We start from the raw sequence: 10,613 nt of genomic DNA, 5'->3' as shown, positions 1-10,613 counted from the left end.
TTTTTTTTTTTCCACTCCTTCTCTTGGAAAACAAAAAAATCATTGATTACTCTCCATTACTGGTTCACCCATCTAGCCTCACATCAGCTTCATGGTCCCCATAGAATAATGATAACCTGTCTGAACTCAATGTTCAGCATATTCCCACCTGGTCATAATCTCCCCATCCCAGTGATTCTGACACCTTGGGTAAAATTGTTCAAATGTCAATGTCAACTGGCTTTTAATTCAAACTTCCCCCTTTCTCACTCCTACCTTCTTTCACTTATACTGATACCTGGCTAAATTCTGATCACAGTACAAACCTGGCCACCCTCTCCAGAACTGGTTACACTTTAATTCATAAACCCCATCCCACCCCACCCCACCCCTACTCATTTGGTCACATAGGGAGAAATGGAATATTCCTTGCTTCCCATTGTCCCTAGTAGGCTCTCCCTCTGCCACTAACAGTGCTTTAAGTTTTAAAAAGTTCTTTACTTATATTTTATTTGCTCTTTACAACAACCCTGTGAAGTAGGTGGTATTATTAAATAGTAAGTACTTAATAAATGCATGTTGATTGACTGACTGATTAAGATAAAAGGTATAGTTCTCAACCAATGCTTCTATGTCAAATATTTCTGACTGGTTTCGTCATTCAAAAGTCCCATTTTGCTATAGTGTTCATCAAGAGTAGAGTCCTATGAGGAATGTGGTATCTGAATACCATTTGAAAGGGAAAATGGCCTTACCTTTTGCAGGATTTGTAGCCACTCTCTAAAGAGTGGTCAAAATAATAACTATTACTGCAGGTCTGCACACACTTCCCATCTTCCATGAAGTAACCCTCACTGCAGGTAATGCATGTATCAGCTCCTGCCCCTTAAAATTAAGAGAAATAGGGAAGCCATCATTAAGACAGTTTCATCAAAGGTTCCAGAACAGAAACCTCTTCCAAATGGTTAGTAAAAATAACCGAAGACAATCCAAGATCTGTCACAGCATTTTGGAGAAATGTATGCTTTGCTAAATAACCTAGGCAGAGATATTTACAATTCTCAGTGACACGTTGGAGATCAGTATTACTATTGGGTTTTTTTTTTTTAACTGGAATTGAGAACATTTCCTACTTAGGACAAGAACCACAACCAATATTCATCCCTCAACCAAAACACACATCTGCTAGAAAAGTGAAGAAGACCTACATGAAATTGTTAACTCCCTATAGAAATTCAGGGAGGTTGTGGCTTTAGGACTCCCAGTAAGAAAGTCAAAGTTGAAGAATCTATGAATCTAAAGCACTTATCTTTGATTAATCTTTTCTTTCTTTGTTTTGGAGGCAGTTGGGGTTAAGGGATTTTTGCCCAGGGTCACACAGCTAGCAAGTGTCAAGTGTTTGGTCTGAGGCCGGATTTGAACTCAGGTCCTCCTGACTTCAGGGCCGGTGCTCTATCCACTGCGCCACCTAGCTGCCCCAATTGTTTAGTTTTTCAAGACGATTTCCCATATTGTACCTGGAAAAGTGTTGTATAAAACCAAAGATGTGCCACAGCCAGAATGACCAAATCCACTCTCTTGGGAGGCACCTACCTGAACAGGTGGCACAGAAACGGTGGCATGGCTCACAGTCCTTTCCACTGTAGTATTTTCCATCTTCACAGGTGACAGTACATCTGGATCCATGTAGGCTAGTGCAGAAATTAGAAGTGTCATTGTAAGACCACCAGGAGTAAGGCAAAGACAGTAAGGTAAAAGACAGAAAATTTCCAGGAGATAGAAAGGTTGAATACACAATATTTGAAATTGCAGTTTATTCAAAGACTGGTGCCTCTAAGTGCAGGGTTGAAGGAGATCATTCTAAATAGCAATACTACTGAAAAAGATCTTGGGGTTTTAGAGGACTGTAAGCAAATGTGGTTTTAGATTGCAATAACAAAGCAATAATATCAAGGCCCCTAGAAATAACGGTCCCATTGGTCTGTACTCTGGTCAAACAATATCCACCATATTATGTTCATTAATAAGCACATCTTAGAAAGGATTTTGATAAGCTGGAGAGAAAGGGGCAGACAAGATGGTGAATGGCCTTGGGATCATATCATGACAGGGTCATTTGAATAAATGGGGATAATTAGTTTGGAGAAAAGATGTGTTGAGTGGGGCCCTAGTAGCTATCTCAAGAGAGATTAAACTTGTTCTGCTCAAGCCCAGAGAATGGAGTTAGTAGTAATTGGTTAAGATTGCAGAACCAGTGCTTGACTTGATAGAGGGAAAACTTTCTTAACAATTAGAGGTGGAAGGGGAGGTAATGATCTCCAACCTACCCTAACTCCTTCTCAAATAGAAGTATATTATAGAGAGGAGGATTCTTACCCAGGTTTAGGCTATACTAGGTTGCCTCAATCAACTCTGAGCATTTTAGGATTCAGAATAATCAGAGCAGAAGGCACAGAACTAGCTGCTGGGGAGGAGGTGTGGTATCTTAGACTTGGAGTCAGAATAACTGAATACTGTTTCCAACACTTGCTTTGTGATCTGAAGCACTGAGAAAATCCTTATCTCTTAAATAGGTCTTGAGATTTTTAGAGACCTATAAGCTACTATGATTTTAGGGTTTCATGAAGAGGAAAAGGCCTCAGGAAGTGATAGTCCCACTGTAATCTATCTTGGTCAGGAGATGTCTGGAGTGCTGTAGGCTATACCTGCACTATAGATCCTCAGAGGGTAGGTAAAGAAAGTGCTTTATAAACCATTAGATGCTAATGAAACGAGAACTATTACTGGTTCATACTTTGTTGTTGTTGTTTAGTCATTTTTAAGTTGTGTCTGACTCTTCATGACCCCATTTCTTAGCAGAGATACTGGAGTAGTTTGGCATTTCCTTCTCCAGCTCATTTTACAGATGAGGAAACTAAGGCAAACAGGGTTAAATGACTTGTCCAGGGTCACACAGCTAGTATGTACTAGATTTGAACTCAGGAAGATTAGTATTCCTGATGCCAAGCCTGGCACTCTATCCACTGCAACACCTAGCTACCCTGCTGGCTCACACTAGCTATTATTAATTTATTTCAGAGCTGGCAAGAACCACTTTGCTTTGAATTGTATAGATGGTCAGTGGGAGAGCCAGTAGACTGTAGAAGGTAGAGTGGTGTACTGGAAAGACTGCAGAATTTGGAGTCAGAGGGTGCACAATAATTTACTACCTTTGTGACTCAGTTTCATCATTTGTAAATGAGGGGGTTGGACTGGATAATCTCTAAGGTCCCTTCCAGCTAAACATCTACCATCCTGTGTAGACTGTTTAAGGACAGAGGTTGTATCATCTGTAATATTTTCATACTCCCATTACCCAGCCAAGTGCTTTGTATACAGTAGGTGCTTAAGAAATAGTGCTTGATAGGAACTCTTTTTGGTGCAGGGCTGGCCTTCAATTGTTATGCAACAGGGCCAAAAGCAAGCCCCACTGTGATCCCAGAGGCTTCAGGAATACCACAACTGCTACTAAATAATACTTTATACTTGTATGTTGTGACACAAGGTGCTTTCTGTATTATTTATCTCTTTATTTTCCCCTAAACTATCTTGTGAAATAGATAAAATTCAATTCAACTCATTTCAATAAACATTTGTTAAGGCTATGTTGCGCTAGATACAGTGCTGAACTAATGCAATAGAAAGATGCTTTTTTTAAAGCCTGAAACAATTCCTGCCTTCCAACTCCTACTATAATTGAAAGGAGGTCTTGGAATATAATATTTCAAAAGGCAGAAGAGAAAGGTTTACAAAGAAGTCTACCTTACCCTGAAAAGCTGAGTATAATCCTACAGGTAGAAAAAAGGAGCTTTAATAGAAGGGGGAAGAGAGAGGGAATAAGCACTGATACAGTGCCTACTATGTGCCAGGCATAGAGTTAGGGACTTTACAGATAAAATCTGATCTCACTTATTGGAATAGAAGATTTGCAAACATTTCTGATGAAAAGACCGAAGATGAGCAGGAACTTGAAACACAAAACAAGGTAAATTTATCTCAGCAATTGGAAGAAGGTGTATAATGATGTAGTGCTAACATTCTATCTTTCTTTTCTCTTTTTTTTTAGTGAGGCAATTGGGGTTAAGTGACTTGCCCAGAGTCACACAGCTAGGAAGTATTATGTGTCTGAGGCTGGATTTGAACTCAGGTCTTCCTGATTCTAGGGCCGGGGTGCTCTATCAACTGCACCACCTAGCTGCCCTCTAGTGCTAACATTCTAACAGGCAGAGAAGAAATAAATGTCCTTTCAGAACCTCAATGTCTTCAAAGGGTATTGTTGAGGGAGTTAAATTAGAAAAACATTGGTCCTGGGGATAGATGGTTCTGTTCTGAAGAGCTGAAGGAAAGGAAAAGAAAAGAAAAAGGAAGAAGAAGGGGGTGGAGCTTGCTATTTCTCATAATTCTGATATGTGAGAATAGTATACAAACATAAAAGAAGGTGTATGGGGAGGAGGTATCCAATGAAACTCACTCTTATCTGATACAGACAAAGGAGGAATGCACATATATATATATACACCCACAGCATGGTGTATAAATACATTAAACTCAACATGGAAAGAAGTAGGGGTAAAAATCAGATGAGAGTGGGACCAGTTAAGAGGGAAGATAATATAGGAGAAATCTTTATAAGCAAAACAGACTTCCTGATCTGGAAGGAAGGATTAAAATGGGGAAAGATTGAGGGGAAAAAACAGAACTTAGTATAAAGAGGTGCCCTAGATTGCTTTTTTAAGCAATTGAGGAATAACTGAAAAATTTATCATATATAAAAGTAATGGAATATTATTACAAGAAATAGTGGAAAGAGACAATTTTAGAGAATCCTTGGTAGTATGAACTGACACAGAGTGAAGTAATTAAAACCAGAGGAAAATGTATACAAAGACAACAATAGTATAAAGAAAAGCAACTTTGAAAGATTTAAGGATTCTGATGAATGCAATGATCAACCTTTACATTACAGAGAACCTGTAATGAAGCATATTACCCACCTCCTAACAGAGAGGAGAGGGAAATGAGTGAAAATACATACATTTGCGGACATAGACACTCTAGTGATTTGTTTTGCTTGACTATGTTTATTCGTTACATTCCCCCCCTCCCCTTTCTCTCAATTTTTAATGTAGAGTAATGTAGTGGGAAACAATGGTGATGCCAAAAAAAGAGGGCCATTGAAACATTTAAAAAAAACCATATTGAAGAGAACAGAAAGAAGTTCAGAAAGAAATACAGATAAGCAGGTCAGGTTTGAAAATAATTCATAAACTTTTTATAAACTTTAAAAAATGGTATAAAACAGAGATCCACAGTTTCCTATAAAATCCTCTTTTTGTGTTCTGATGTTTGTGCGTAAATGGTTTGTGTGTGTGTGTGGTTCACAATTTTTAAAAAGATCACTAAATTGTTGAAAACTAAAAATTAATTAATTAAAAAAGAGGAAAAAGAAAGAATCACTAAAAACATATGCATCAATCCCTACCTTCAAGGAGATTACATTCAATTGGGAGGAAAATAGCACATGCGGATAAAAATTTGAAGTAATTTCAAAGGGAAGCACTAACACTCAGGAGAAACTTGCGGAAACTGATTCTGGTGCTGTGCCTCCTTTCACAAATTAAAAAACCGAGGCTCAGACAGGTGATATGAGTTAGCTAAAGTTATATAGCTAATAAATGACATAGTTGTAAATTGAGACTTCTTTCCACTGCATCTACACAGCCTTACCTAGAAGGATGTGAAATCTTGTTCATTTCTATTTGGTCTCAGAGAATAGGGAAAAAAATCTCTCCACTCCCTTTCAAAATATCTTAAAAACAGAGGTTATATTTTATTTAATACAAATTTCTCACCCTGGTATTTGAGGCTATCCCAAGTCTGGCACCTGCCTGCTTAATTTGACTTTATTTTCAGCTTTATTTAACTTTTTTTCACTTTTTAAATATCTCCATTCTACTTCCCTTCTGGCTCACTCTCTTGTCTGCTCTACCTCCACACTGGCTGCCTTGCCCCTTCAAAATAGGTACCCTCACTCCTCCTTTTCCAGCTACCCTCTATGTGTTGTCTTCTTCTATTAGAATGAGAGTAATGACAGTCTTGTTTCTGTATCCCCAGTGCTTACCACAGTGCCTGGCATATAGTATTTAATAAATGTTTGCTGGTTTTTCTCTTTTTCCCTTTCTCCTTTCTTCTTCTCTTTCTTTCTCTTCCTCCTGTTCTCCCTGTCTGTCTGTCTCTGCCTGTCTATCTGTCTCTCTCTCTCTCTCTCCCATTCATCATTTTAGTTCCTAATTTCATACCACACTAGGTATCCCATATCCCAAACAAGGATCCCTTCTCATCTCCACCTTTCAGAAAAAATATCTTTGTCTCCTTTCAAGGCTTGGTTCAGATGACATCTCACTTGCAAAGCCTTCCCTAAATCTTCCAGTCGAGGCTCCCCCCTCAGATTAACTTATTTTATAATTATTGTTGTATATATTGTATCCTCACAGAAAAGTTTAAAGTTCCTAGAGGATGGAGGCTATTTCATTTTTGTCTTTGTTTTCCCCGTGTCTAATGCACTTAATGAATATCTGATGAAATGATAGTAATAACTGGGTAATCTACCATCTCCTCCAGAATCAGAGCTCTGGATCTCTGCATTCAGGCAAATTGACCTACTGCTGTTTTCCACACATAACATTCCATCTCCTTGTCTCCTGGCTTCTCCATGAGTTGTTCCTGATGCTTGGAATGTACTCCCCTTTATACCACCATCTCATAGGATCCCTTTATGGCTTAACTCATGTATAATCTTCTACAGGGTGCTTTTCTTGACCCTCTTTAATTGTTAGTGGTTTCTTTTCCCTTCTCAAATTATCTACCTAGCTATTTATATATTGTATTCTACCAGTAGAAGGTAAGCTTCCTGAAAGCAAGGACTGTTTTTTATTTTGTTTTTTGTATGCTCAATGAGGCAGACACAGTGCATTGATTTAGCAGATGCTTAACAAAGACTTTTTGGATTCAGTTGGGCTGTTATTATTTAAAAAAAAAAGCTTTGGGTTCTTCCTTCAACCCTGAAATATATTGGTTATGTGCTTTGTCTAGAGTAAACGACTTTGTATAGCTCTAAGGAAGAGAGAGGACAAAATTCAATGTATCCTACTCTGGGCAGTGTTATAACCCACAATACATTCATGCAAATGAAATTAAGTATGATTAAGTATAGTGTATTGGAAAAAATACTCAAGTTGGAGTTATCTGATCTGGGTTGAAATTCTTCCTCTGCTACTTTCTGCTTGTGTAAACTCAACTTCTTTGGTCCTCAATTTCCTCATTTTTTTTTTTTTTTGGCTAGGCAATGGGGTTAAATGACTTGCCCAGGGTCACACAGCTAGTGAGTGTTAAGTGTCTGAGGCCGCATTTGAACTCAGGTCTTCCTGACTCCAGGGCCGGTGCTCTATCCACTGTGCCACCAAGCTGCTCCCAGTTTCCTCATGTTTAAAATGAAGGGTTGGATTAGATCTCTAAGGCTCCTTCCAGCTTTATGACCCTGTGGCCTGAGTTTGAATCTCAGCTTTGCTATTTACCACCTATGGGATCTCATGTAAGTTACTTCACTTCTCTAGACTTCAGTTTCCCCATCTTCAAAATGAGGGGCAGAACTAAATGATCTCTAATGTCCTTTCCAACTCTCAATCTACAATCATATGTAATGATAACAGAAGAAAAAATAGGTTACATGGATTTATTGAAACCAAAAAATGGTTTTCTAACACTGGTCCATATGGAGAACTTCTTGCTTAGACACTGTCATTAGAGAGGTGGACAGGTAATCATTCTTTGGGCAAAAATCCATATATTGAAAATATCTACCTAAAGAAAATAACTTACAAACATAGGAGGCTATCTTGACCTAAATAAAGGTACAGCCTAGGACAGAGTTTGATTTCTTCCATTTAAAAATCATGATTACTTTGTTCATTTGGAACATCTCTTATGGATTTCACTTATTTGTTTCAGCAATAGCAAAAGTCACCTACTGAAGAAAAAATATCCATTGATAGCAAAGTTATTTGTATACCATCTGATAATGGCACCAAGCATAGGGTACCTAAAAAAAGAGCAATTGATATATGAAGAAACCGTGTATATGATACCGATATACTTTGCAAATGTTTTGATTAAACATATCTTAGAATTTGTAATAAGAACTCAGTTTCAGGTGACAATTTCTACCAAGCATCTACCAGTTTATAGCAGCAGACAGTCACAGGTGGGAATCAAGAGGATTAATGCAATTTCCTGACTTCATTTTTATAGCAATCTTTGCTATACTATAGATCAGAAGAGTAAAGGGTGTCTTATAAATGTTTGTATGCCTTATTTACTGGTATTTTCCTTTTTTCAGTGTATCTTTTTATAATACAAATAAAATGACATATGTAAAGCACTCTGTAAACTTTAAAGTGCTGAATAATAATATTTATTATTAAATTCCATCCTTAGAGAAGATGGCATCTCCTTAGTCATATAAAGTAGGAGGAATAATGTAATGGCTACAGGATGCTTTAATAGCGAGGAAATATGGGTATACAGAGGGAGATTATCAAGGTGAGATTAAACAGTAAAATTATCTTTTAAAAAAGTGTACATTCATCTACGGAGTTCATTTGGGTATTTCTTACCTTAAGCCATGTCTGCATTCAGTGCAGTTCTGAGAATCAGTACATGTCCTGCAGTTTTCACTGCATTTCCGGCAAAGGTTTTTATCTGATCAAAAAATAAAATAAAATTCAGGTTAAAAATCAATTCATTGATTGGACTCAACAAAAGTGAGTGTAAATGTTCTAATACCTATTTTTGTAATATCTTCCACATCAATATAAGTAGGAAAAGGTACATAAAAGAACTGCAAAATTACTGATTTCGTTGCTACTTCTTATCTAAACACACATTTAAAAATTTTTAATAGAATTTTTGCCCCTCAAGAATTCTGATTTTGGAAAGGCAAGCTTGTTCTGCATATGTGTTAAAAGCAGCAGAAGCAGTTATCCATTAGAGGAAAACTCCTAGGAAATTCATGAATCAGGGTGGTGTTGATGATTCTAAGATGAAACATAGGTGGTTGTTATCTATCTTATATACCTGATAAAAATTATGGCCTGAAACTGGGTTCTTATCAAAAATTATAAGGTGTGTTTAATTCAAACATATTTGTGAAATATATGAGTATTATTAATTACACATGGAGGCAGATAGTATGAATACATGCTTACATTTACGTTAATATAAAAGTACTTCATGTTTACTAAGTAGTTTCCTGTAGATTACTGCAGTCCATTTTAATGTAAACAAATAATTTTCCTAACAGGATGCAGTACAGATTCCAAATTATTGATTTTCCTGGTTGTTGTTCCCTAGAAGGGGACTCTATTTATTTGTTTGTTTATGAGGTATCTACCTAGAGATATCATAGTATAGTAGAAAGAGCTTGGAGCCAAGAGTGGCCTGTTTTGAAATTAGTTGCATTAGTTGCATTGGAAATAACTGAACTTTTTTGAACCTCAGCTTCTTCATCTTTAAAATGGAGATAATCTGTAGTACTTCCTCCAGAGTTACAGTGATAATGAAAAATTGATGATTCATATTTATGAAACACTCTAAAGTTTACAAAATGCAGTCCTCTCATGAGAAAATACATGTAAAGAACACGGAAAACGTTAAAATAATATAAAAATGTCAGCTATTATTATTGGTCCTTCCTCCACTATATCGCTTCTCTAGCTCTTCCTTATGTCGTATTGTCTCTGAGTTTGCAAAGGGTATCTCAATCGATCTCAAGCTCTGACCCATTCTACCAAGCCAGAAAGATTTTCAGTAGAGGATAAATTGTGGATCTATCAGACAACTGTCACTAAGTATGAAAAGCCCCATCACCAGAAAGTTGGACACAGCAACCAATGAAGAGCTTTCTATTACAGCATGAAAGAGCTGTGATTTGCATTGCAACAAAGTTGTACCTAGGAGGCAGCTAGGTGGCTCAGTGGATACAGTATTGGGCTTGGAGTCAGGGGGACCCAAGTTCAAATATAGCCTCAGACACTAAATAGCTGTGTGCCTGGGCAAGTCACTTAACCTCTGTTTGCCTCAATGCACTGGAGAAGGAAATAGCAAAACACTCTAGTATCTTTGCCAAGAGAACTCCATGGAGAGTATGATCCATATGGTCATGAAGAGTCAGACACAACTGAACAATAAGAAGTTGTACCTATACTGAAGACATCATGTATCTTTTGGCATATTCAAGAAGTATCTACACAGACCTTATTTGAATAGGAAGATTGATAAAACCCAACTATAAATAAGAATCATAAAGTAAGAAAGTACAACAACCATGAATGTGAATATTGCAATGTTCAAATAAACTGAACTTTAAATTGTTTGAATATGTCTATCTTGTTATTTCTCATAATTTGGAAGAAGATTGGACTCATGCAACTCTGGATGCTATCACATAATGATAATGATCACATTCCCTCTATAAGGCTCTCTGTTTCCCTGAGTGAACAATAATTCTCTGTATCATTCCTTTTTTCCCCCCTCCCTAC

The 10,613-nt window shown here is 37.2% G+C and overlaps 1 protein-coding gene across 1 annotated transcript in view; it reads right to left on the bottom strand.

The window, feature by feature from the left end:
* The window catches only part of PCSK5 (proprotein convertase subtilisin/kexin type 5), a 608,686-nt gene that overhangs the window by 179,763 nt on the left and 418,310 nt on the right, over positions 1-10,613 (bottom strand). Inside the window, 3 exon segments of the mRNA XM_027875021.1 lie at positions 730-864; positions 1,573-1,670; positions 8,691-8,775. Coding sequence (XP_027730822.1) covers positions 730-864; positions 1,573-1,670; positions 8,691-8,775 — 318 coding nt within the window.

Source organism: Vombatus ursinus, unplaced genomic scaffold, assembly GCF_900497805.2.
Source record: "Vombatus ursinus unplaced genomic scaffold, bare-nosed wombat genome assembly UNPS02014807.1, whole genome shotgun sequence".
In the NCBI taxonomy this organism is placed as follows: Eukaryota; Metazoa; Chordata; class Mammalia; order Diprotodontia; family Vombatidae; genus Vombatus; species Vombatus ursinus.
Note: the sequence above shows the minus strand (reverse complement) of the source record. Positions and strands in the feature narration are given on the sequence as shown.